This window comes from Crocodylus siamensis, chromosome 4, assembly GCF_052110815.1.
Source record: "Crocodylus siamensis isolate JL-2025a chromosome 4, ASM5211081v1, whole genome shotgun sequence".
Lineage (NCBI taxonomy): Eukaryota > Metazoa > Chordata > Crocodylia > Crocodylidae > Crocodylus > Crocodylus siamensis.
Window position 1 is genome coordinate 212,136,558 of NC_143398.1, and position 26,329 is coordinate 212,162,886.

Consider the following 26,329-nt stretch of genomic DNA (forward strand, 5'->3'; position numbering starts at 1 on the left):
AGCACAGTTGCTGGCCCCAGCCTCTCCTATCCCACCCAAGGTAACCTGCTGTGCACCAGAGCACTCATGGCATTGGTGTTCCCCAGGGACAAGTAGCAGCGGCACAAGGTGTGCTGCTGCTACTTGTCCCCAGGGAACCAAATGTGGATGCGGCCATTGAGTTATGCATGTGCCTTCTTATGATTTCCTGAGGTGCCCCCGTTAATCAAAAGTTTACACTTAAAGGAGAAAGTTTTTATCTGTGATTCTGAGTCTTAGCTAGATGATGTTCTGCAGATGAAGCAATTAGTATACAAGTAGCTATACAGTCAGACCTTTCGTACTAATTAAAGGTCTCAGTGATTCATCTGACTGAGTTAAGAGAATGTATTTGGCAAATGTTTAGGACCAGCTCACAATATTTCAGTTTGCCACTTTGCTGTACACTGTGTTCACATAGAACTTTATGGAGATTGTGGGGTAAAATTAAAAAATCTGAGAGACCTACCATTTTGAAGCACAATGTAGGTCTTATCACATACTATTGACAGTTCTGATTTTTATTGTCTGTTTATATTCAACTACAGTATTTGTAAGACACTGGTGCATACAGACTCTGTCTAATTCTTACTGTATGAGTGAACATAAGTCAAAGCATAAACAGAAAGCACTGCAATGCAATATAACAATTGTAAGGCAGACCAGTACTGAAGAGTCAAATTATACTAGAATATAAGACCTGAATTGGTAGAATTCACTGAGCCCTCAGGCACTATGCTATAGTCAAGTAATACAGAAAACTTTAAAGTGTATAATAACTTTCATTATTTCTAGGGAGCACTATTTGAGTGTTGTGACATGGGTAACTGATGAAAGGATCTGTCTGCAGTGGCTCAATAGGATTCAGAATTATTCTGTACTCACAGTCTGTGACTTTGAAAAAAACAGTGGAGCGTGGCTGTGCCCAGAGGTATGAAAAATGGGACAAAAGTATCAGGCAATTCATATTTATGAAAAGGATAGATAAGAAATGATTTGGAGGGAATTAAAATATATCCACATATGTTTGTACTTTTAGTTGTGAGAGAAGATTAACATAATGTTTAGGGGTTCGTTTTTTTTCTTTCTCAGGAAAAACAACATGAACAAGGAAGCAAAACTGGCTGGATTGGCAGAGTGAGTTCAGGTTCTATATTACAGCATTTAAGTAACACATTGATAATTAAATGTAAAGATAACATTCTCTTCTGAACTCCTACTTTTGTATTGCCCTTTTAACAATTCTTCTTCTCTAACTTTGGACCATCAACTGCACACATGGAAAATGGAATTGCTCTCCAATGGAGCTGTCCAAAACTCCAGTTTAAGGTTTGAGACTCTAAACTTGGTGGGTTTCTCCTCACCTCCCTGTCTCTCAGAAACAGTATCTTGCTGAGTTTTTGCATACATTAGAACAAACCGATGAAAATTTTCACACAGCTCTGCCAAGCAGAACACTGTCTGAATCCCTCTGGATTCAGAGGGACTGAATGCCATGTGGTAGAAAGTAGACACCTAGGGCACATCCAAATCAGCATGGATGTGCAGCATGCAGTGCTGCAGACCCATCTGTGGTGCCACACACCACAAACACGGCACACACAAGTGTTCCCTGCACTTCTAAATTGCAGCATGGGGGGAGGGGAGGGATTGAGGCCAGGAAATCCCAGGGGCAAAAAAACCTGTGCCTAAAAAAAAAAAATACATTTGGGATGGTGAACACGGTGGCAGTACAAGTTGCCCCAAATCAGAGCCTGGCCAGCTGGAGCCATGCTTCAGCTGCCAGCCAGGGTCCTTGCTGCAGGATCACCACAGCTGCAGCTCCCAGAGGCCCCCAGAACTCCAGGTAAGGCTGCTGGGGCCAGCATAGTCGCACATGGCATGGGCGTCCCTCAGGGACAAATAGAACAGTACACATTGTCCCCAGGAAAACACACATTCGTGTTTGTGGGGACGGTCCAAAAGAGCTACGTAGAGGATCTGGGGAAGTGAAGGATGGACCCAAAAGACCAGCTCAGGAGACAGAAGTATGTTTCAGAGTTTGTGGTGAGAACATGGAGTATGCTCTACATACCTGCATTCTTCTTACATTTTCTGCTTTAGTCACTACTTTAGTTTTGAAGTCAAAAAGGAAAGTTTTAAAAAATGCAATGAGGGAGGAAACAGCAGGGTTGAAATCACCCGCAGTACAAAGATGAGAGATCATCCCACTGGCTGTCAGATTTGATGTGGAAAGGAAGGCCCTCATTCTGACACATTTTGCTTTGACATAGCAAAGGCTCCACAAATAGACAATGTGATGATCAAGTTGCAAACTTTGTAAACAGTTGTGGAAAGCAAGAGGGCAAAATGGGAGACTTTGTGCCATTAAACTGGCAGGTTTGAGGGGGTTTTTTATGTCACATCTTAACTGTTTAAAAAGGTCAAAGTCAAGATGACAATTATTAACACTGAGACTGGGCATGCATGCATGTGCATGTGTGTATGTGTGTGAAAGAGAGAGGAGAGGGAGGTATTTTTCATTCCACAGTAAGATATTTTCTCTCGTTGTCCTCAGCCAGGGAAAAATAAAAGGACACTGATTAAAATGCTTACAGTTACTTTCTTGACCACCAGAGAAGAACTAGATGAATTCAAGGTCATTTAGGACTTCATTAAACTCTTGAGTTTCCAGGTGCTAACTAGTCAAAATCTAAATCCTTACTAGTTGGGCAGAAAATTGGAGCTAGGTAAAGTAAGGTTGCAATAGGGTTTTGAGAAACTAAGGAAATATTTTTTCATGATACTAAGCAAAAATGTATCTTTTGAGGAGGTAGTATGGACTGGAGAAGTGAGGCCAGGGACTGAAAAGTCTTGAGTTCTAATCCAAGCTCTGCAGGAAATATCTTCAGTTTAGCTGAAAAATGTATAAAACACCAAAATAAAAGTGAATTGTTATAAAATTCATAAACAAAATTCAAGCATGTTTAATGTCTAGTTTACAGAGCTGTGTTAGAATGATGCACAGTATTCTGTTCTATCCTACTCTGAAGGGCAGGGCTAAGATCCAGATTAACCTGGGTAGACTGGAAAAATGATCCATAACCAAGCAAATGAAACTGAATAAGAAGTACAGTCTTTCACCTGGGACAGAATAATTATGTACCCATATACAGAAGAGGGAATGACCAGTACTGAAGAGAAGGGCCTTGGGATTACAGTAAACCATAAACTAAATATGAACCAGCAGTGTGTCCTCATGCCAAAAGTCCAGCAGCATACTGGATTGTGTTAACAGGAGTATCACATGCAAATCAAGGGAAGTGATTCCATTGCTCTCTTCAGCACTGGTGAGGCCTTACCTAAAGTACTGTACCCAGTTTTGGGCCCCACACTTTAAGAAGTGTATGCATGATTTTTGAGGAAGGGCTGAAAGAGTCAGAGTTAGTCTGGCAGACAAAGTTCTTTGGGTAAATGTGATATCTTTTATTAGACCAACTAAATAGTTGGGAAAAATTGTTCTTTGCAAGGTTTCGGGCACCAACTCCCTTCTTCAGGCATTGGAGAGAGTCAGCTGAATGCCTGAAGAAGTGTATTTGTACGCAAAAGCTTGCAAAGAATAATTTTTCCAAGTATTTACTTGGTCTAATAAAAGTTATCTCATCTACCCAAAGAACCTTGTTGGCCTATGTCTTTAGACCAGGGGTGGGCAAAATGCAGCCCACCAAACCATTCTATCTGGCCTGTGGGGCCCCTGAAAAAATTTAGAAAATTAATATTTATATGCCCTGGGCTGCTTGTCATGTGGCCCTTGATGGCTTGCCAAAACTCAGTAAGCGGCCCTCCGCCCAAAATAATTGACTGTCCCTGCCTTAGACCAACACAGCTACAACCAACAACCCTGAGAGTTAGTCTGGAGAAGGGAAGACTGACAGGGAATTTGATAACAGTCTTCAGATACCTGAAGGGTTATTATAGAGGATGGAGATGGACTTTTCTCTGTAACTGTAGGGGATGGGACTAGGAGTAAGGGCCTCAAGGTGCAGTGGGAGAAATTTAAATTGGAGATTAGGTGGAAATTTCTGACTCTGAGGGTGGTCAAGCATTGGAACAGGCTACCTAGAGAAGTTGTGCAATCTCCATTCCTGAAAATTTTCAAGAGTTGTTTGGACAGGCACTTAGCTGTGTTGGCTTAGTCAGGGATGATCCTGACTTGAACAGGGAGCTGGACTAAGTGACTTTGTGAGGTCCCTTTCATCTTTATTTTTCTATAATCATATTGTCCAATTGGATGGTAAGCTCCAATAGAAGCTGGATGGAGGGAGGGACAGGCAGATATTTTGTCTAAAGTGACAAGACAATTAGTAATGCATGGAGGCCTTTTATCTGAAAGGAGGAGAAAGCTCATGCATTGCAGGTCACAGGGAAATTTTGTTGCTAGAGCAGCAAAACAGTAACTTGGGAATATATACTTTTCAAATGACAGCCACCAGTTTCTCATGCTTAACACCCTGATTTAACACCTTGAATTGACAAAGTATTGTGCAGCGTATTTGCTGAGGTGCACAGAACAAATGTTAAAGGCCTTCATGATGAGATTTACAAAGTTAGTTGAAGTAGAGTTAGTATTTGTCCTTGGGTTTCTGTTGTTTGCTCTAATAGTTGTGCCATGTGTTTCAGTTTCAGCCATCTACCCCTTACTTTGCACTTGACAATTCTAGCTACTACAAGGTGTTCAGCAGTTCAGATGGCTACAAACACATCCATTATATAAATGGCTCAAGGGTGAGTAATAATAATAACTCCTAGAAGTCACTGCTGACTGATATTTTTCCTGGTCAGCATGGAATTTACATTTACACTTTGTTCTCCCTTTATTTTAGCTTGCAACACCTATCACAAAAGGAAAATGGGAAGTGATCAGCATAGAAGCTGTAACCAAAGACTTCCTGTGAGTATCTTGAGAGCAGCAAATTAGCTTTAAGTTCTCTCAAACATATCAAGTATAATCTACCCTAAGCAGGTTGAAACCAATGGGATTTGGGCACCTAAGTGGTTTGAGCACTTTGTAAATCTCATGGGATGCTTATCTGCATCTTTTTAGACACCTTAAAAATACTTTTGAAATCTAGCTCTTAGCAAATGGGCAGTGAGAGACAGCCATTTGTGTTCAGTTTTAGGAAGAGGTGAGGTATTCATTAAGATTTTAGTGCAACACAAAGGATTCAGTCACTTGTTTGTACACCCACACACACATACACATACACATAAATGGTGTCCAAACCAAGACTTTGGATCCAAATACTTCTGAAGTTTGGGGGAATAACTGGCCCCTGACAGACATTACACTTAAGACATTATTAACCAGTTAAGCACATCTTAAGTAGTGACCCAGCCACATTTGCTTTCAGTTAATTGTGTGATAAAACTAGAAATAAGCTAAAAAGTTATTAAACAAAATATGTGTAATAACTTTGTGCCTAGTTCCCATCACGCCTTTAATTGAATGTGTGGCCAAGCGCTTCCAGCCTCCAGAGCACACCAGAGTCCTTCAGGACTCTTGTATGCTCCAGAGGCTGGGAACACCAGCTGGATCAGGGCTCCCAGCTGGAGGAGTACATGAAGCCCTTCTCTCCCTGTGCTCCCTCAGCTGGGAGCACCTATCAGCTGACTGGAGCTCCCAGCCAGAGGACTACATTAAGTCTTTTGCAGTCTACCAGCTGGAAGCTTCAATCACCTGATCAGGGCTCCCAGCCACAGAAGGGCAAGTGCACTCCCATGGCTGAGAGCCACAATCAGCTGACCAGCACTTCTAGCCAGGGGACCCCCAATCAGCTGACCAGGGCTCGCACCAGGGAGAGCACAGGGAACCCAGCTTGCTGTTTGCCGGTGCAGGGGGGAGCAGGAACATGATTCCAGGCTCCTTCTGCACCAGCAACACAATGTGATGGGATCTGATACTCAGTCACACAGTCACATCTCCTACTGTGCACGTGGCATGGCAGGAAGCACAATTATTAGGACCATGCATCAGATCCCATTGCACCTTTCATTTTATTTGTGTTAGCAGACATTGTACTACATACATGCAGTTCTGAACTTTGTAGTTCAGTTTTGTCTCTGTCTCCAGCCATGGGTAGGCATTCATTTCCCTGAAATTCTTACCACTAGAAAAATAGCCTTTTAATTTTCTTTTAAATAAATATATTTTTCTTTAAAATATTATTAAATATCTCAATATTTCTCTGAAATGTTATGACCTTTCTCCACCTACAGGCCAGGAACTGCAGTGTCCTGCAGAGGTTACTCTATGTTACTGTCTTGACAGTAATTAAGGGTTGCATCTGGATTTTCTTTTTTTCTTTCTTTTGTAAGAAAAGCTCTTTTGGATTTACTTTGATTGCTGTGTTTTTGTGAACAAATTCACATTTTATTTCAGTATGTTCTTAGTATTTGAATCAGGTAGGCTTTTCAGAGGCATTTTGGGTATCATGTTGTATAAAAGAAACCTGTTACTGTGCAAGGGACAAAAGTCACCTTAATTAATAATTAAAAAGGATGCATTCCTTCCTGCTTACTGTATGATCTGCCTTTGTGAAAACCAGCCCTCTTGAACATAAACTCAAAGTGAAATTATTCTTTTTCTGTTCATGACTACCGAGAATTTGGGAATACTCACAGAAATAGTATGTGCAGTATCTACCATTAAGAGCATGCTTCACCTCTCCTCACATCAGCATAAATCAGGTATAATTCCATTTAGTCTGTGGAAGTAAACAGGGGCAAGGGAGAGAACTGAACCCAAGCTGCAGTAGGGACAGAGAAAGGAGTTGAATACCGTGGGAGACATCAGCCTCAGTGCACTGCCTGCTTAACCTCTGTCAACTCCTTCCTTGAAGAGCTGGTCTTAGGGGTGGGCACTGTGGTCCGCTTGGGGAGCATCACACTCATGCACACACAAGTGTGAGCAGCCCATGCTCACAGCAACATTTTCACGCCTTCTGTACCTTGGCCAATACCTGCCCCAGGCAGGAGGAGTGGTGCCCAGCCCAGCTGCACCCCTGCCTCCAGCCACTGCTCAAGAGGAGCTGGGCCAGGCAGTACAGGCAGCAGCAGTGGTGCCTGTATGCTCACCTGCCTAGCACACCATGCTGCTCTACCTCCCTGCCAGACTGCACCGTGCACCCCTGCCTGCCTTCCTCTGCCTGCAGCAGTGCTGCTAACTTGGGAGGAGGGAGGAAAGGGCACTGTGGAGGGGGGTGCCAGGGAGTGGTGTCAAAATACAAGTTCACCCAGGCCACCGTTTTCCTTAAGGTCAGCTCTGGATGTGTACATGTGTATTTAGCATAGTAAAGATTTGCATTATAATTCCCTCATCATCATGAGTTCTGGGTAGATGAGGATGACAATGCAGAGGTGGGAGATGGTTGAGCCAAACATAGTGGGTGTGCTGATGACTGTGCAGGCCTTTTATTCTAAATGATAGCATACTAGGGCAGAGCCTACCTCAGCTCATAGGTACTGAAATGGTACTGAAATATCTAAGTATGATCATCAATTCCTTGATCAAAAGTTATGCAAAAGGTGGGTGGGTCCATCCTCTTCCTGCTTCCAGACACTTTTTGTGACTTTGTTTTAATTCCAAGAAAAACAATATTGGATGCGTTAATGACTTTCCAGGCATTCAGGCAGGGTTGAGTAGGATCACACTTAGATGCCTAAGTATTACTTGTACATTTAATAAATGGAAAAGGATTTGACCTTTAGTATTAGTGATTGACTATTAGATAAATTATTGTTCTTGGTGGTGAAGTTAAAAATAGGAAAGTTCATGTTTAGGTAAATCTTTAGGACTAAATATAGACATTGGATTTATGGCACATTATAACCTGTCTACCATCCAGTAACTTGAGGTAACCTCTACATTTTACCAGCTACCAGGTCAGCATTCTTCCCTTTCTCCCATCCCACCTACCTATCACACCTATTGTCATCTCCCATCATCCTTAGTGCCACGTATTTGCATTTTCACAGGCCTGAATTCTGCATATTGGCTTCTATTCCATCCAGGAGAACACAAAACACCAGCAGACTCTCCCTATGCCTGAAGACAGGTGTTTGTGCCCAAAATCTTGCAAAACAATGTTTCCAACCATTTAGTTGGTCTAATAAAATATCACATTTACCCAAAGAACCTTGTCTGCCCATGTTTAGGTAATGCACGTTTCCCATTGAAGCCACCTTTCATATGTATTTTGATAAAGCAATTGTACAAAAATAGCTTATACGCTAAAATATAGTTTCTTGTTTGTAGATAAATTAGATTTTTTAATTAAAGCACAAGCACTTGGGACAATTTTACAAATAAGTAAAATAATGTGGAAGATATTCATTTTATGCACTTAGAAGTTTTCTTGCACATACAAAAAACTAGGTATAAAATACAAGTTAGAGTACCAAGTAGCAAAGTTGCAAGTTGCCTGGGGTGATCTATCTCTGTTTTATCAGAAGGAGGCTAAAACGGCTTCAAGGGTAAACCATATAAAAACTATTTTAGAAGCTAAGCTTGAGACTAAAGACCCAATTTTCAAAGAGATTTAAGTGCTTAAAGATACAGAGAAGTTTCTTATGGGAATTTTTGAACGTGCTTACCTAGGGTACTCGCCTAACTCCTTTTTGATTTCAACAGGAAGTAAGCACCTAAGACACCTAGGTGTTTTTGTAAATCCCATGGGATCCTTATCCATACCCTTAGACATTTAAAATTACAGTACCATTTATATATTTACTACTTTGGTGTATGTCTCCACAGAAAAAATAGGGTGATTGTAGCATATGCTAGTTTAATTTAGCTAGTATGGATAACAATAGTGCTGAAGACATGGTAGGATGGGTATTTTTATGTGCACAACCAGAGTGCATATTTTCAAGGGACCATTCTGGTCGCTAGCCTGTATTAAGGTCTGTGCCACCACATCTTCACTGTCATTGTTATTTGTGCCAGCTAGCACAAGTATTGCAGCCATGTGCTACAATCTCACCTTTGCTTTGTTTTATAGACATACAAATCATAGTTTGTCTTTACATGGGTTTCATCTATCAAAGAAATAAGCGTAAGCCTAGAGACCAAGATGTATGATGGGAGTTTGTTTTATTTTTTTTTATGAAAATAAAGTTATGGTATAGATAGCTTCCTGGGCTAGGTACAGGCAATCAAAAAGCCTGAGGCTGAATCAGTTAAAACTTTGCAGGTGAGTCTAGCTACACAGATTAAACTGAAACAGAAGTGAAAAGACATTTAAAGCCTATGTGAATAGGGAAATATTCCATCGAGATTCGGATATGGCTGATTCGGAGGACAGTGATTCAATTTGGTGATGCAAGTCACTGTCCTCATTCAATTTGGTCGAATCAGAGATTTGGCACTGATTTCAGTGCTGATTCGGAGATTCGGATTGGCCAGGGAGAAGCAGGCACAGCTGAGTGGCTGCAGGTTCTCCTTGGGTTCTCTCCCTGGGTGAGAGAACCCCCATGGCTGCCTGCAGGTTCTCTTCCTGGGTGAGAGAAGCCCCCATGGCTGCCCTACCCTTCCCCAGCCCCCGCCTGGCCCCAGTCTCCCGGCACTTCAAAAAAATAAATAAATAAAGCCCCAGCCCTGCACTCATTGGCTGCAGCAGCGCCCATTGGGGCCTCTGAGAGGTCATGGCAGAACTCCACCCCCCTGCTTGGCATCTAGACAGCAGCTGTTGCATCATGTGGGTGCAGTATGGCTCAGCAGGGCACTGCACCCTGTCCGGGAGCTGGGCGGCTCCAGCAGTCAGCACCACTCAGCCCCAACGGCCCTAGCTTCCAGACAGCACGTGGTGCCCTGCCAAGCCACGCTGCACCCATGCAATGGGGCAGCTGCTGCAAAGATGCCAGGTGGGATCAGGGGCAATTCCCACTGCCCTGCACTGTGCAGGGGGGGCTCTGCCACAAGCCTTCAGTGATTTTTTTTTTTTTCCCCTTTTTTTAAATTCCCGCACTCCCTGGCTGCAGCGGTGGGGATTGAGGCATCTGGGCACTCATGGGAGAGCCCCCCTGTGCAGTGCAGGGAATCGGGGATCGCCCCCCCCCCCCACCTGGCACCCATGCAGCAGCTGCCCCATGGCATGGGTGCAGTGCAGCTCAGCAGGCCACTGTGCACTGTCTGGGAGCTGGGGCCATTGGGGCTAAGTGGTGCTGGGCTCCAGCTGACTCCTGGAGTCGCCCCAGCTCCCAGACAGCAGTCCCATGGCTCCCCCTACCTGGGGAAAAGCAGGAGCAACTGGAGGAGCCACAGGAGAACCTGCAGCTGCCTGGCTGTGCTTGCTTCTCCCCAGCCGATCCAAATTTCTCTGAATCTTTTCTGAATTGATTTGGAGCCTTCGGATTTGGTTCAGACCTTTTAAACAGGCTGAATCTCCAGCTCGAATTGGCAACCTAAACTTCACACAGCCCTAACATTCACCTTTGATACGTGAAATGTAGCTACATGCCTGCAGTGGCTCAGGCCAGAAGCCCCGGGGGCGCTAGAGCATGGCTCTCCGGCTATGTTTACTTCGTCTTCCTGCTGCCCCTGAGTTCTCTGGGATTTGAAGTCCAGAATTTCAGCAGTAGGACTCTGCAGGTTTGCTCATCACTTCTTCTTCCTGCTTCTAGGTGACTCTGGGATTTGTAGTCAACAGTTGCAGGCAGCAGTACGTTTGAGTGGGGGAAGGGGTGTTTAAAAACCCACCCTAGCTGGGGTTTGCCTGGGGGGCAGTCCCTACTCCTCTGCAGACTGGGCTGCATCCCCAGCCAGATTCCCCCTTCTCCTCCAATCCCTTGTCAGCCAGCCCTCACTGCTCCAGCTAGGGAGCAGAGGGGCAGGGCCAGCCCTGGTCTCTGGAGCAGACAACCCAGCCCAGCCCAGAGCCAGAAAGCAAGCTGGGATGCTGGGGGGCTCTGATTTAACTTGAACCAGGAAGGGTTCTGGGGCAGAAGTTTCATAAACCAGTTTAACCCAATTAGTTAAATCTGATTCTACATTCAGACAGGTTTATCTTAAACTAGCTTCAGCCATTTTGAAACTGGTTTAAGTGCGCTGAGCTTCTATTCTGTTACAGTTTTAAACCAGTTTCTGATCACTTAAACTGGTTTATGTGTAACTTCTGTCCCTAGCCCTTTGTCTTAAAAGCAAAAGACAAGTTAGAAGCACTGTACAGAAGTATGTGTCCGGCACTAATACATAATATAATGTAACGTATAAGCATGCCCTTGGCATGGCACATTTTCTTTGTGAGACTGACACTGACAGAGTAGAATGACTCACAGATGTAGTCTCTGTGGCTTCCACAGAGTTTACATTAATTTCTGCAGATACTAAACCAAGCAGAAATGCCACCTATATCATGTCATTGCATTGGACATGATATGTATATTAAGTTCCTACATCTCTCTGATTTTCTTTAAATCTCTTGTGATACTTTGTTTAGACAAATATAAATGTGAGCAGCACAGATACTTCATATACTTACCCTCCTTAGGCAGAATCACACAAACTTCTCTAAATAAAATTGGATACTGGCTTTTGATAGTAGTTAATTAAGCAATATTTAAAGGATTCTTTTTCACTTTCATAAATACAGCAAAAATAACTTATTACAATTTGTTTTTATAGATACTATATAAGTAATGAACATGGTGGAAAACCAGGAGGAAGAAACCTGTATAAGTAAGATGTTTTCTCATTTGCCCTGTTTGTTGAAAAATCTTTTAGAAAAATAAGAAAAAAATAAACTCTGGGTTTCAGCAAAACCATTCCAAATGATAGAAAATGCTCGTTTGAATATCAGTGTTTAAGATTTTTGGCTGACTTAAATTCCTATGTTGTGTTAACTTCAAAGTCTAAGGTCTGATTTTGTTTCCATTGAGCTCAGTAGGACTTCTGCTGTGGACTCTAATGGGAACAGGATCGTGCTTTTATTATACTGTATGCAATGGCACATTTGACAGGAAGAACACATAATATAGCATGCATTATTACTAGGGTGTGCTAGTTTTTTAGGAATGCATGTTTTGCCCTGTCTCCTCTGTGTAACAGACGCATTTAATTTGGCTTTACTTAATCATAGGTTAATGATAGTGACTGAACCAACATTTTCAAAAATGTGTCTTTGAAATAAAACTTTCTGTCACTTTGCAGAGTGGAATTTGGCAAAGGTCAGATTAATGCTAAGTGCATTAGCTGTGATCTGGACCAAGAAAGATGTCAGTATTACAGCACATCCTTCAGCCAAAATGCACAATATTATCTGCTAAACTGTTTTGGTGAGTATGGCCCCAACTAATCAACATAACTGTGACTTACTACTTAATGCAGAAGAAAAAAAAAATCAGCCAGTGAAAGCCTTGGGTACAAGCTAGAATGTGTGTTGATTTCTTTGGAGTTACACAATAGTAATAAAAAGGAATTCTTTTTCCACTGCTCCAAGCGAACCTGATGAAAATACAAGTATAAAATAATACTAAATGGTAGCTTATGCCTATAGTCAGCAGAACTCATCCCATAGCAAAAGACAAAACTCTCCTTTCCTGTGCAGTCCTAAACCTCAGGATGTCCCATCCTCTAAAGCAACCTTTGAAAATAGATATTTCTGGCAAAATGTTCACAAGAGCAATAGATCCTGGCGGTTTCAGATAAGGGTGAATGTAATGCACCGGAGCTGAAGGCTCCTGAATAATGCTTTACTGCCAGTTCACTCCTCACTGATTGAGCTGATCCTGAACGTTGTGCATCAGGGAGGTGACACATACTTCTGAAAAGGAGAGCATGAAGTGTAAGTTCTTTGATTCAAGGAGGACCTCTGGCAGAATTTCCATAGGGAGTTTGGACATTGTTCTTAAACTAAATACAGACAAAGAATTGATTCAGTCTTCACAGGTTAGTCTGAGCTGCATAGCTTGAACTGCTTTTTAAGCAAGTGACAGACAATCACTTTTGATTCCAGAAATGCAGTCATATGCCTGCAGTGGCCCAGGCTAGAAGCTGCGGGGGCACTAGAGCACACCTCCAGCTTAGCTGGAGCAGACAGCTTTGGCCAAAGCTAGCTCACCCACCCTGCAAGAGGGGGGAGGGAATGTGTGCAGGGCAGATGCAAAGCATCCTGGGATGCTGGGGAACTATTAATTAACTTAAATCTGGAGGGGATTTGAGACAGAAGTTCATAAAACTGATTTAATCTAAATCAATCAAGTCGAATACTACATCCATCTTATTGTAAACTGGTTTCAGCTATTTTGAAAGCAGTTTATGTGCGCTGAACTTCTGGTACGTTACAGATGTTAACCCATTTCCAATCACATACCAGTTTATGTGTAATTCCTGTTCCCAGCCATACAGGGAAGCCTATGGAGATTTCTGTATTGTAGAAGGACATTGGAGTTACCTTAGTTTGATATGCTTGTTTGGAAAGGGAAGTAATCAGAGAATAGGAACAAAATCAGGAAAGAGTTGATGATCTTGCCACAAAGAGTTCAAGAAATGTTTATATATGCTTTGACCTACGGATTCACCTCCTGAGTTACTGTCCTGTGGGACATAGATATGATAGTGCTGGGGAGGAATTAAGCAGTTGAAGGAAAGTCTAAAAGACTCTTGCTTTTCTCTCCTCTATGAACTGATAGGGTTTCTTTTTTTATGGTGATGAAATCTTAAATCTATGCCTTGGGGAGTCTGGGCCTCTCTGCATCCCACCCTCAGATATGGAAGACTGGATGCTCAGATTCTTGGTGGATTGTAAGGCAGGGGAGCGACTTTGGGAAGAGTCCTGATACTGCCCCCCACCCCCCCGATGGACCTGAAAAAATGTGGATACAAAGGTTCAGACACTTTCCTGGGCTGAGCTTGAGCTATGAATCGTTCAAGTTGCTCATACCTACTTATTGTTATGGAACCATATTTTAAAAGGCCTATAAACAAAACACGCATGTTCTTGTGCTGTCAATAGGTCCAGGCCTGCCCAAGTGTGCGCTTCACAGAAGTAGTGATGATCAAGGTACTGGAGTTTTTCTGTTTTCAATTGCATTATGTGTACATGTTCCATGGATCGGGGTAGTATTCTTTAGTCTTAGAGCTTGTAGAGTGTTTTGCAGTGTATCATAAAACACCAAACATACTGAATTAATTTTTTGAGTAAAATGAGAACTAGTCACTATAATGAAGTCCTTATAACTGTCATTTATTTACATGTTAATCTCTGTGGATTAATTGTGAACAAAGATTTTAAATCATGGATTTTAGTTGTACATTAAAATTGATTATTTAAATTTGACTTTTTGTATTTAAAAAAACCCCTAAAGAACTTCATTCTCACTGGTTTCTATAACCCTTTAAACATAGTGATTTGCAAATAAAAATAGCCTTTACATTAATTTTGCTGCAAATTTTGCTAACCAGGATACACATTCAGTAACTTGATATCCATTAGGAATCTTATTTTTATATGATTTGATTGTCCTGGAAAATGGTGAATAATGTATTTCTTATTTGCTAGGTAACTTTCTTTTTTGTGTCAAGCTGTATTGGAATGAATATAGAAATTCAATTTAAAATAGAGAAAAACAGCATTTCAGAATAGTTATTAGTCAAGTGAAACCTCATAAAAATGTTTTTCAACATTTGTTTTGCATTTAAAAGTAAATCGTTTGTTACAAGAAGTCCCATGTAGTTCAGTGGTAGAATACTTGTCTACCCCACAGGAGACCTGGGTTTGATTTCTGGACGCTTATATAGTGACAGCCATAGAGGTACCAAGCATCTGGTTTTTGGATTCTGTCTCAGTGGCCTAAAGGGAGGATGGAAGGTCTGGGCAGCCTCCACTCATTCAAAAATTCCTGCCTGGGCATATGCACTGAAGGTCTGGGTGGCCCTCATCCATACACCATGATCCAGGAGGATCAATGGTTGCCACAAGATTTATTATAGTAAATATATAACATTTAGTAAATTGACTATTTCTGGTTACCATGACCCAAATTTTCAGAGACATTGATAAGTCCAGCAAAATTGTCAAACCAGGTTAGCTACCTCATTTCCAGGGAAGACCTGCTTAGATGGTTTAAAAAAATATCAGAGCAACATATTGCTATGTTTATTTTAATTACTTCAATTACTTTAATTAATTAAATTACAGAATGTTTAAGCATTTATTTAGGTTGCTATCATTTCATATTTAATTTGACATGATTTTATTTTTAAAAGCTCATTTGTTTAATTTATTTTTGTTTAAAAAGAATTTTTACTGTTTAAAAAAGATCTGTCTTGTCCACTCTGTTATTCAGCCATCAGAAACTTGGAAAACAACACAGATTTGAATAATTCATTGAAGGACATTCAGATGCCTTCAAAGAGAGTTGAATCCATTAATCTGAATGGGAACGGTAAGTTTCTTTACCACTGTATCTTCATCATGTATTTTTACCACTTTATGCCTGAGTTTCTCCATATGTAAAATTGTGACAAGCGTCTTGGGAAAGTACTTTGAGATTTACTTGAAAAGATCAGTGTATGAAAGCTATATTTAGCTAGCTGTCTTTAATTTGCTGTTCTTAGAAAAGATGTTTTCCATTCTAAAAATACTGGGAAAAATAAACTGAGATGTAAACTTGCTTAAATATGTAAAATAATTCCTTGCATTCCTGAAGTTCTAAAGCTATGCAATATAATAGAATAAAATGACAATACTATTGGGAGGCAGATTGAAGAGCCCTGCCATACTGAGAAGCCAGCACAGTACTCATCGAGACTATTCCTGACTCCAACTTCTACTGTCAGCCTTTTTCTCTTTTATGACAAAAATTTACTCTGTTCAGCAAACAAATATTCTTAAAGTAATCAAACTTTATAAATAGTATCCAATTCTCTGCTGCTGTTAACTGTTTTGATACTTCCCTCCTCCCACTCTTATCTCTTTTATATTATAACTTTCTTTATCTTTTTTTTCTGTCTTTTATTTTCAGTAATGTTTTTTATTAGAGCTAACGATGACATCTTCCAGGGAAGATGGAGGTTTAAAGATGTTCTCCATGCTATCAGTTGTGTATTCATCTTTTCATTCCTCCTTCTTCTTACTACTTCATCTCTTCAGGGTAGAAGCTGTTGGTAAGGGGAATCTTATTTTAATGTAGTACTAGACAGAAAAAAATCAATTTATTTAAACTTGCATCAGATCCAAATGTATTCCTATGACCACATATCCTATACGTATCAGTGACGACACAGATGTGCATCTCCAGAGCACAGAGGTACAAAATACCTTTTCAGTTGCATATTATCCAGTGTCTTAATCTGACTGTCACTTTAGCACGCTTATATTTTATCGTCCTGCGTAGTTTGAAGTGTACAAAGTTCTGTAATGCTTGTGCTCTAGCCTCGTATGAAGCACATTCCTACAATATTCATTCATACTCAACATCCTACAACACCTATTCCTGTAAAATCCTTCAGAAAACAACATCCTCCCTCCCCTCCCCACCCCACTTAGTCTGTTGATAACATATAACTTCTGAGACAGTACTCACAGGTCTGTGAACAGAGTTCATTGTTCCAAACTTACTAGGGAAGTTCATTCAGAATTTACTCAGCATTTACTCAGCATTTTCTCACTCGCTGAGCTAGAAAAGATATTATTTGAGCTCATAATCATCTGGCCAATGCATCACTTTGCCAGGATTTCCACTTTAATGTAGAATCTTAATATATTAGTATCAGAAAACATGTTGAGAAATCTTTTATTTTTTTGATATCTATGAGCTTTTTAAAAGGTCACAGACTACCTTGCAAGGCTTGAAGCATTTTGAGTTGAGGTTTTCTTTAATTCACTTGGCAAATCTCAATTAATATGTTACAGGCCATTTTTAATATGATTAAGCTTTATACAAATTTTTAAAAAAATTAAGGAATGATGCAGATGTACTTTGCTGAACATAAGAACATACGTTCACATAGGTCATGCGTCAGTCAGTTCCTGGGGAAAGAGCCAAGTCACATGATTTTTTGTCTTTATTTTTATGTTTCAGTATTCTGGTATCAGATGATCTTACCTCCCCATTTTGATTCATCAAAGAAGTACCCTCTGCTCCTTGATGTGTAAGTCATCTTCCAATACAGGTGGCAATGCTATGTTAATTGCTTTCATCTCCTTCAAAGGCTTCTAACAGCTTTAGAAGACATAAAATTGGCATAAATATTTTTCTAATTTATTTTTAAAAGCAGTTTTGAGAGAGAGAAGAATCAGTGCAAATCCCAGATTTCCACAGATTGTCAAGGGTGTTTTCCTGTGGTCGACTGCCTAGGCCAGGGGCAGGCAAGGTCTAGCCCGCAGGCCGGACCAGGCCCATGGTGCACTCCATTTCCCAGCAGCTCCTACCTGTGTTGCTGTGGCCGTTTTCTGTGGAGACCCCAGGAGTGGCAGCACTGTGACAGCACGAGGCCAGGCTTTCCATGGGGACTGGCCCTGCCAGCACTGGCAGGATGCACAGATGGGCAGTGAGCTGCTCCAAGGCTGGGATCTTGCGGTGGTGACAGCGTGGTCCAAAGCCAAGGCAGAGCTGCGATCCATGGCCCACACACCTCGGGCATGGGCATGCAGGCAGTGGATCGCTGCTGTGTCCCAGCTCTGGACCATGCAGTCACCACGGAGTAATCCCAGCCCCAGCTCTGGAAAAACACCCTAGCCAGCCATGCTTCCTGCCAGCACTGCTGGGACTGGTTTCCATGGAAACCCTGGCCCTGCACCATCATGGTGCCACTGCTCCTGGGGTCTCCATGAAAATTGGCCACAGCAACGTGGGCAGGGGCTTCTGGGAAATGGAGTCTGGCTGTGGGCCAGATCCACCATTTTGCCCACCCATGGCCTAAGCACTTGCATTAGAACAAACGGTACAGATTAACAAGGCTATTTTGTTGCTTATGGCAGGGGTCAGCATCATCATACAGCCTGCAGGCCAGATCTGGGCCACAGAGCCACTGGATCTGTCTCGCAGAACCAAAAGGCTTTGCCCCTGCCCATGCCTGTGCTAGTGCTGGGCAGCAATGAGCTGCACTGAGGGCTGGGAGCTGGAAGCTGTGCCCCCATTACCACTGCTTTCCCCACCCCCTGGTCCCTGCCTGTAGCATGGGCACAACTTCTACTAGGTAAGGAACTGAGCTGGGCCTGAGTAGCTTCTAGCAGCACCCACAGCCAAGAAGCAGGGTAGGGGAAAAAGTGCCAGCAGTGTAGACAGAGGGTTTCAGATGCCCGACCCTGGCTCAGTTCCTTACCAGCCGGCAGCTGTGCCCATGCTGCAGTTAGGAGTCGGGGTCTAGCAGAAGCGGTGAGATGCAGTTCCTCAGCACAGCTACGGACAAAGTTTCTCCTGCCTGTCCCCTCCACCTGCACCACTGCTGATGTGCTGATAAAGCTGCCAGGCCTGCACCAGATTGAAGCTGGGTTATTGCAGCTGTGGCTTATAAATGTTGCCTAGAAGGTCAGTGAATATTATTTAATGAGTAGTTGCAATGTAATTACAGTCTTCAGAATGGACAGTGTAATGAGAAGTCTAGATAGTAACAACTGAGGGAGGTTTGTTTTAGAGGAGCTTTCGTATGCCATTATAAAGCTGAAGAAAAGGGAAATCATTTCAGAGCTATCTTGCTATATAGAAATATAATTCTCTTAAGACCTGATCCTGCATGATTTTGAAGTCTTCCTTTGAGGCCTCAAGCACCCTCAGTTCATGCAAATCAGTAGGCATTGAGGGCACATAATTTATTCATCATCTTGGGATCCCTCTTAGGCCAGATCCAAAGCCCACTGAAGTCAATAGACATCTTTCCACTGACTTCAGTATCTTTTGATTGGATCTGTAATGCTTACTGAAGAAAACTGAATAGAAAACTGCCTGATATTTCCTAGTTCCAAACTCCAGAAAAGGAAAATGGTCTTGAACATATTTGTACATATTAGAGAAACATTAGGTTTAGAAATCTTTATTTAAGACAGTTATAGGCCTTGAGACCAGTGACCAGAGAGAGAGAAATTAAAGTATTGTAATGGTGTACAATAACGTCCATATTCAAAACATAATCAGGCTAATTAAATGAATAGTATAAAAAGACACGTTCACTGGAGCATGAACATATATACTCTTTGTTCCTTTTCTTTCTCAGAGTCTTCTGCTCATAGCAGTATAATAGTATGTTTGCATTCATTTCTGTTTCTTTTAACTGAGTTACTGCAGTTTGTTATTTATAGAAATACCTAATGAATTTCTCTGCTTGCTGGGAAATGGCTCTCAGAGACAAATAAAACACATTAGTACACACTGAACATAAAATATGAAAGTTGATTCCTCTTTTTTCTTATTTAATGAAATTTGGATCACTGGACTTATTATTTGCCACTTAAACTTTTCATGAGTAGTAAATGCTCTTTACTCATTAGTATTCAAAACACAACAACACCACACCCTCCCAACCCCCCCAGTTTTCTCATCGAGTAATCTGTGGCTTGGTGAGTAGCTCCTTTGCTTCGTACAATATGGTGCTCATCATCACACTCTGGAATGGAGGTGCATACTCTCCAGAAAGATCATACAAACATCATTGTCCAGATGACAGGTGAGCGTTGTCACTATTCCCTCAGCGATAACAGGGTCTTCAGCACATAGAAATAATGCTACACGTAGGGATCCTACAAGTTGGAATGTTTCCATATACACAGTTTACATAGGGTTCCATGAATTTCTGATGTTTACGTTGCTCAATATTGAAAGTGATGTACTTATACACGAGTCATAATTGTACAAATCCTGTTATTGTTTAGACTTTGATCTGGGCATCTTTCATTTTAAAAAGTTGCTTCTCTTTCTCCCAAATACGGGAAATAAAATTGAAAAGCTTTAAGGTCCAATCTTCCAGGTCTGTCTTAAGGGTCATCTTGCTTTATGAAAAGATAAGATGGCACATGGCAAATTGTTCACAAACAGAATAGCCAGATTACACAAATATTGCTTACTTAATCTAATTGATGTGGCTTTATCTCCAGAATGCTCACATGCCTCTTAAGTATTTCAAAATAGACTATCCACTAACAGTGTTTCCCTCTTTCTTCCTTCCCAGCCTCGATGAAAAATAGCCTGATTACTTAATAGGTGTGTGTTTAATTTCACTAATGAATCACCAAAAGTGTGCAAAAAAGAGAAGGATTTTTTAAATTTTCACAAAGTAAAAGCTATTCACTTTTGATTCAAGGTTTTTTTTCAGCTAGACACTTAATGAATACTAATTAGGTGGAGCAACAGAAATAGATTAGTTCAGTTAAACAATAGCATCTTTTTTAATTGCAGTGATAAAACATGCCAAAACAAAGAGGGATTTTGATTAGGATTCTTGGTATCCCACTCTACTCTCCTTGATTTTAAGAATGTAATCCACAGGACAAAGCAACAGAATTCCTAAATTAGGGCCAGTCTGGGAGTCCTTACTCATGAATATTTCCACGAAGATTGCAAGTCCTATTACCCAGGAAAAGCAGAATTTAGTTTTAGTGAATGCTTTTTATACATTCCTGGTGCTCAGTTTAGTCATAAAGTTTGCCTGTTTCTTATTTCCGGTGATTGTCAGTACTAAGAACATTGTATACCATTGATAAGAGAATTAGGGAATGGCAAGTGTTTGAATCCTTTGGGACTCTTTACATAGGTATGCCGGGCCCTGCAGTCAGAAAGTAGATTATGCCTTCCGAATCAATTGGGCTACATACCTGGCAAGCACAGAGCAGATCATCGTGGCTAGCTTTGATGGCAGAGGAAGTGGCTACCAAGGAGATAAAATCATGCATGCAATATATCGAAGACTGGGAACATATGAAGTAGAGGATCAAATTGCAGCAGCCAGGTGAGCATGCAGTAGGCTGTCACTGATCACTATATAACCAGCTGGATGTCCAGGTGTTGACATTTTAAGAGCAATAAACTAGAACACTATTGTTTCTGCTCAGTAAACAACTCATAAATCTGGGAATAGAGAAAAGAGGATTTATCAAATGGTCGTACTGGAATTTGTACCAAAAGTTGTAGCTAAATACTAGTTAATTTCCATATGCTGAGCAGTTGTAATTCTACATGTTTAAAAACATAGAGTAAGTAACATCATGACAAACAGTAAGAGGAGAATGTGCTTCATTGGCAAAAACTTTATTATCCTGGTGCTTTTACAGAAAAGAAAGGATGATCTTGTCTGTAGATAGGGCTCAGAGTTAGGAGAACCAACTTCTGTTTCAAGCTTTTCTAAGTTTCCTCTGTAACTGGGCTAGTCCTCTTATGGTCAAATGTTCAACATGGATCTTTTTTCTATAAACCCCTACTTATTTAATGTTTCTTAACTGAGGACTGAAAATCAATGACTTATTGATACAGAGTACAAAAAGCAGAAAAACAAATCATTGGCTTCAGTTCAGTAAGACGGGTTTCTGTTTGTACATATTGAGCTACTGGCATTTGCATTGGTGGTCATATTCAACATTCAGGCCCCTGACAGACGATAGGAACTGATGTGGGATTCCAACAATCATGCTTCCTGCCATGTTACACGTGCATGGCAGGAGGTGGGAGTGTGGGATTATATCAGTTCCCATCATACCATATTGCTGGTGCAGGGGCAGCCAGATACCATCTGTCAGGGGCCTCCTGGAACCCCACTGAAGTAAATGAAGTCAATGAGATTGCACCAAAATGACTAAGAGGTGAATTTCACTCCTGAAGAGGAGTCTGAGTGAATGTAGACTTAAAAATCCCAGCTCTCCCCCCTGCCCCCCTCGCTCCCCCAAAAAAACACACTAAAAAAACCCTCTTCATCCTCTCACTGGCCAGTTTCAAGAGTTTTAGACTTTAGGCTGCAGCTTTCCATTTTGTGCTACACAATTGCTGTTGTCATTCTAACAGTCACCTAGATGAATTCAAAACAATTTATGTAAAAGCCAGTGCATCTGGTGACAACTTTTTATGAAGCTGACAGGTTTTGTTTTCTTTTAATGACACAAAACACTTAGCAGATTTTTTGAAAATCAGAGAAATGGTGAAGCATGCATTTTGTCTCAAGCAGTCATTATAATAGAGAGGTCCAGCCCTAACCTTACAAGCCAAAACCTACACGTAAAATGGGTAATTGCATATGATCACTGTAATATACATTATAAACATCTGCGATCTATTGAGTTTGATTTTTATTTGTTTTTAGAAAATTTTCTGAAATGGGCTTTGTTGATAAAAACAAAATAGCTATTTGGGGTTGGGTGAGTATTCAAGTTGCTTCTTTACGTATTTGTAAAGACTATTATGTCTTCCTTTGTTTACACGGTATACTTACTACAAACCACACAGGCTTGGTGGGGTTCAAACAACCAGTTACTAATTATATGCACATCTAAGGTTCTTGTGGCTGTGGAAATGGTAATAATGAGAACTAAGGAACTTAGAAAATATTTTTAAAGAATTCCTATACACTGTGTTTACAAAGATGAAACAGCTATTATATTTTCCTATAGTGTATAGTCATACGCATTGACTTGTATCTTGGAGGTTAGCAGGACTCTTTTGATAAGTGTATTAAAATATATTATGCTTTCTAAGTCCAAAAGCAGTAGACCATTAAGATACCCAACTACCTGCATGCTCTTCTGCCATGTGCTATATTTAAGCATCTGTGCATCAGGCTACATTGTGAGTTTATCATGTGAAAACAGTAAAGAGCAGTGTCATGTTACATTGCCATGAAACAGACTGAAAGGGAGATTGTTACTCTTAGGCTAGGAACAGATGTTACCTTTGTCCTTGGACAAGTTGTACCTGTGTTTGTCCCAGAACAGAACTATCCCAGGATTGATGTGTGCACACATTACCCTTGTAATAGTGAGAGGCTGAACGTCCTGTTGCTTTTCTGTCAGTGCTTTAGTAGTGTAATTCCGAGGTTACTGTTCAGATGTACTTTGATTAACTTTTTTAGAATTTATCCTGGGCCAATGGACATGGATGTTTAAACAACTGTACTTTGTCTTGGAATAAAATGGCTTATCCTGGGAAAAATGCAACATCCATTATTAAACTTTGAGTCATAATCTTGTTGGTCTTGCTGCTTTAGGGGGTGAAGAGAGGGAATAGGGGAGAGGTCAAATATGCAATGTGGCTGACTTATTCCTGACACACTATACAGCTATCTGGTAAAGCACATTGTAGGGTTAAGCCTTGACTCCATCCTTTTCCTTCCAACTGTGAAGAGAGAGGACACTGTTTTTTGAAGTCCCCGGTACTGGCTCCACTGCAGGTTAGTTGCATGTTTGCAGCTCCCCTTTCCAGAGCCTGTTCCCCATACAATTCTGTGCAACAGATCACAAGTTAACCTTGTATTTACTACTTACTTCACCTCATCCACCAGTGAAACAAGACCCACAATCATAAAGGAGGTATTTAATATAAGAAAAGTGTAGAACCGCTAAAGAGATGATAAATAGTTTAGTAGATGGGTCATTTCCCTTCCTTTTCTTTAAAATAACTTAATTGGTTTTTTTTCTCAGTCTTATGGGGGATACGTGACTTCCATGGTGCTAGGATCTGGTAGCGGAGTGTTCAAGTGTGGAATTGCTGTAGCCCCTGTGTCACGCTGGCAATTTTATGGTATGTGATAACTTCACAGTTACAAATCTTCTCATATGTCTTGTAGTACACGCACTGAAAAGTGTTGATTCATAGAGTAAAACCTTGATCAAATTCCTGATGATCGTAAATGGATGATGCCACTTAAATGCCAGTTGGTTTGTTTTTGTGAACCAGTGTGGAATATTATGCTTCAGCATTACACAGACTCCCCCAATTCTAGTTCTCATTTGAAAAGTCAGATACTAAATTTAAGATAATTTGTTTAACCTTTAACAAACACAGAATCATGGTAATATTTACAGTATCACTATTATGTTAATGTATGCATTTGCATTCCCTATAAACTGTTTTCTAAAGTATTCAGACCATTACTGAGTGTCACATTGTCCATTACTATTAGTCTTTGTTTCCTTAAAATATAATGTTGCTTACAAAGGAAGATTTAACCAAATTTTGTATAAAGTCACCCCCTGAAAAACACAGAATTTGTTGTTCTTTTGCTATGTTTTTTTTTTTCTTTGGGGGTTTTAAAATTCAGTTTTTGCAAATATAGCTGGCTTTCTAAAGAAATACCTGCATGGGTAAAAAAAAATAGTGCAACCATATAATTTGCTATATGTCCAAACAAAAGGTGCGTTTCCATGCCATCCTGGCACTTGAAAATGTGAAAAGACTACTAAAAGATCTTACTTATTACTATTAAACAATATAAACAAAACAAAAAAAATTGTGGGAGCTTACTTTGCAAAAGAAGCAATGATAAGATGGTAGCCTAAAGCTGTGATGAGGGACTTGCTTAGGATTTAGATTCAGCCTGAATAAAGGGTTTTCTAGATAATTTACAAAGGAAACATTTAAAATATTTTTCTTTTTTCTTTGCGGTAAAATTTCTTTGAATTTTTTTACTGAATATTAAACAAGACTAGACCAGCATTATCGTTACTGAAATTACTGCTGTTTTTTTTTATCAGAATGCCCAACCCTGCATCAGGTATTTGGTACTATTATATAAAAGCTTTATAATTCAGAACCTTTAACATTTAATTTCTGAAGTGACAGTACAACTATCAAGTAACACAGAAGGAAAATCACACTAACAGGTCTACCTAAAAGCTGAGAAATACAGTGCGACATACCACTGAATGCATGTTAAATGTCTCCTTCCACTGAATGATTTAGAAAACTAATTGTTTTTGGTCACTTCAGGAAAGATGTTCAATCCCAATGACTATAAAACATACCCATTTTATGAAAGATGATATTAGACTTTAGTAATGAATAGTTGCAATGTAATTGAAGGATAGTATAATATTGTGCTCCTCATTTGTTGCACAATAATATCTCCCCCCCAAATTAATTTTTATTACTATTGTGCAATTTTTAGTTGCCAGTAGCTCTTTGTCTGTACCAAATTTTCATGACATCTTATGCCAGATATTCCAATATAGCAGAGAATCCTATGCAAAGGTTTTATTTTCAGTGACAAAGAAACACTAACATTCCACACTGTCCATTTAAAAAGACACAGTGGAATTTAAAATCAGCAGCGGCAAAAATAAAATCAAACATTTGACAACATTTACAATAATCAGTAGTTAAATGGACACTGAAATATGGTGATTGTGTGTCAGTTTGTGTAATTTAACATGGAATACAGCAGTAAATCTGGCAAAGGAAATGATAGTGACATGCTGGAAAATCTATGAAAAAACAGAGATATTGTATCAAAAGCAAATAAAGCTAAATTGAGCTCTAAAGAAATAAGTCAACTTTTGCAATTTTCTTCCTTAATATCATTACATTTGAAATACCTTAGAAGAAATTATCTGAGTCATTTTCAGAAACAAGATAGCTACTGCAAGATTCTCCACATTTTCCTAAAGATTACTGGAAGAATAGCAATAATGTAACATTGACACAAGGTGGTTTATTAATATTCAACATTCAGGTGTCCATGGCAACCACAACATTAAATATTCTGAACAATTACTATTACCTACAAGGTTCATCAGGGAAAATGGTGACTTTTTCCAATATGGTAATGTGTTCCTTATGTCTCCAAATAACACAACATGTGGAACTGCAGGTAGAGAAAAACCTTACAAAGTGAAAGCATTCTAATATATTCACATTTTAACATTACAGATTCAATATATACAGAGCGCTATATGGGTCTTCCTGTAGAAACTGATAATCTAAAATATTACGAGGTAAGAAAGTATTTTATTTCTTTTTTATATTATTAAAGCTTATTCCCCCCCCCAACTGCATCATAAGGAATTTTAATACATTCCTTTTTTTTCAGATTAATTTGTATGTGTTGAATCCAGTTCAAGCTGTATTCAGCTGTGTTTTTAGAAGTCCTAGCATTATGTCCTTAGGCTTAGAATGAATTATTTTTAATTGTTACCCCAGGTGGTGGTGGTTTTTTGTTTTGTGGGGGGTTTTATGTCAGATTCAGTTTGGACATTTTGTGAACAGAGTTCACAAGCTTTAAATTGGGGGTAATTATTTAATTTGCTAAAAAGTTAATTTGTTTAAAAATGCATTGCTGGGCAAACCATGTTGTATCTTTAAAATTATACCAAAAGAAAGTCACTGCTTTGTTTCCTGTCCAGACGTGATGATAAATGTAGAG

General features: G+C 40.2%; 1 protein-coding gene across 1 annotated transcript in view; it reads left to right on the forward strand.

Moving 5' to 3' along the window:
- The window catches only part of LOC149867543 (dipeptidyl peptidase 4-like), a 72,570-nt gene that overhangs the window by 38,593 nt on the left and 7,648 nt on the right, over positions 1 to 26,329 (forward strand). Inside the window, exons 12-24 of the mRNA XM_090041719.1 lie at positions 814 to 949; positions 1,111 to 1,155; positions 4,678 to 4,782; positions 4,881 to 4,948; positions 11,678 to 11,731; positions 12,203 to 12,327; positions 14,007 to 14,054; positions 15,340 to 15,438; positions 17,077 to 17,146; positions 20,741 to 20,935; positions 22,277 to 22,331; positions 23,610 to 23,709; positions 25,837 to 25,901. Coding sequence (XP_089897845.1) covers positions 814 to 949; positions 1,111 to 1,155; positions 4,678 to 4,782; positions 4,881 to 4,948; positions 11,678 to 11,731; positions 12,203 to 12,327; positions 14,007 to 14,054; positions 15,340 to 15,438; positions 17,077 to 17,146; positions 20,741 to 20,935; positions 22,277 to 22,331; positions 23,610 to 23,709; positions 25,837 to 25,901 — 1,165 coding nt within the window. The remainder of the gene's footprint in view (positions 1 to 813; positions 950 to 1,110; positions 1,156 to 4,677; positions 4,783 to 4,880; positions 4,949 to 11,677; positions 11,732 to 12,202; positions 12,328 to 14,006; positions 14,055 to 15,339; positions 15,439 to 17,076; positions 17,147 to 20,740; positions 20,936 to 22,276; positions 22,332 to 23,609; positions 23,710 to 25,836; positions 25,902 to 26,329) is intronic.